Source organism: Penaeus monodon, chromosome 22 (assembly GCF_015228065.2).
Source record: "Penaeus monodon isolate SGIC_2016 chromosome 22, NSTDA_Pmon_1, whole genome shotgun sequence".
Classification (NCBI taxonomy): Eukaryota; Metazoa; Arthropoda; class Malacostraca; order Decapoda; family Penaeidae; genus Penaeus; species Penaeus monodon.
In genome coordinates, this window is record NC_051407.1 from 36,306,679 (window position 1) to 36,307,283 (window position 605).

Here is a 605-nt window from a genome sequence, read left to right on the forward strand (position 1 = left end):
GTATGAATTATTTTTCACACTTTCTCTACTGTGTTGCCCAAAAGCTCCAAAGGTGTGTGTCCCTTGCAGGTGAGCCACAGCTTATGATCACAGCTGGCCCAGGCATGATGGGACCTGGCTACCCCCAACGCTGGTTATGCTAACAACATTAACTACGGAGCTGGCATGCCCTCCTACCAAGGCTACAGCATGTAAACACTAATTCAGGATTCCCCCTGCAAGTTGATCACCAGTGTGTGAACATTCAGTTGGTTCAATAGTAATGGTAGACTTTGTTAAACTAAGGCTACAGCTTGTAACTAAAATAAAAAGTAATAATAAACAGAGCCTTTATGAGAATGTTCCATAAGTTATTGGAAATGTAAAAAAAAAAAGATATATATATACCAAGTTGATGACTTATCCCCAGGGATATAATGTGTCCAAAATCTGCCTCTAGAGTTCCACATGATTAACTCAAAGTATAAATGGGCTGAATTTGTTGCGCCCAGTGAGAGCAAAATACAGCTTATTGTTGAGTAGTGTATGGTTAGTGTGAGAATGAGTGAGTGTGCTGTAGAGGCGGTCAGGTCATTCACTCGGCTGTTACACAGACTGTCGTCCTA

At 41.5% G+C, this 605-nt stretch overlaps 1 protein-coding gene across 1 annotated transcript in view; it reads left to right on the plus strand.

Annotated features, from left to right (window-relative positions):
* The window catches only part of LOC119587100 (clathrin heavy chain 1-like), a 68,528-nt gene extending 68,150 nt beyond the window's left edge, over nt 1-378 (plus strand). Inside the window, 2 exon segments of the mRNA XM_037935848.1 lie at nt 70-122; nt 124-378. Coding sequence (XP_037791776.1) covers nt 70-122; nt 124-195 — 125 coding nt within the window. The 3' untranslated portion in view covers nt 196-378.
* The last annotated feature ends 227 nt before the right edge of the window (nt 379-605 follow it).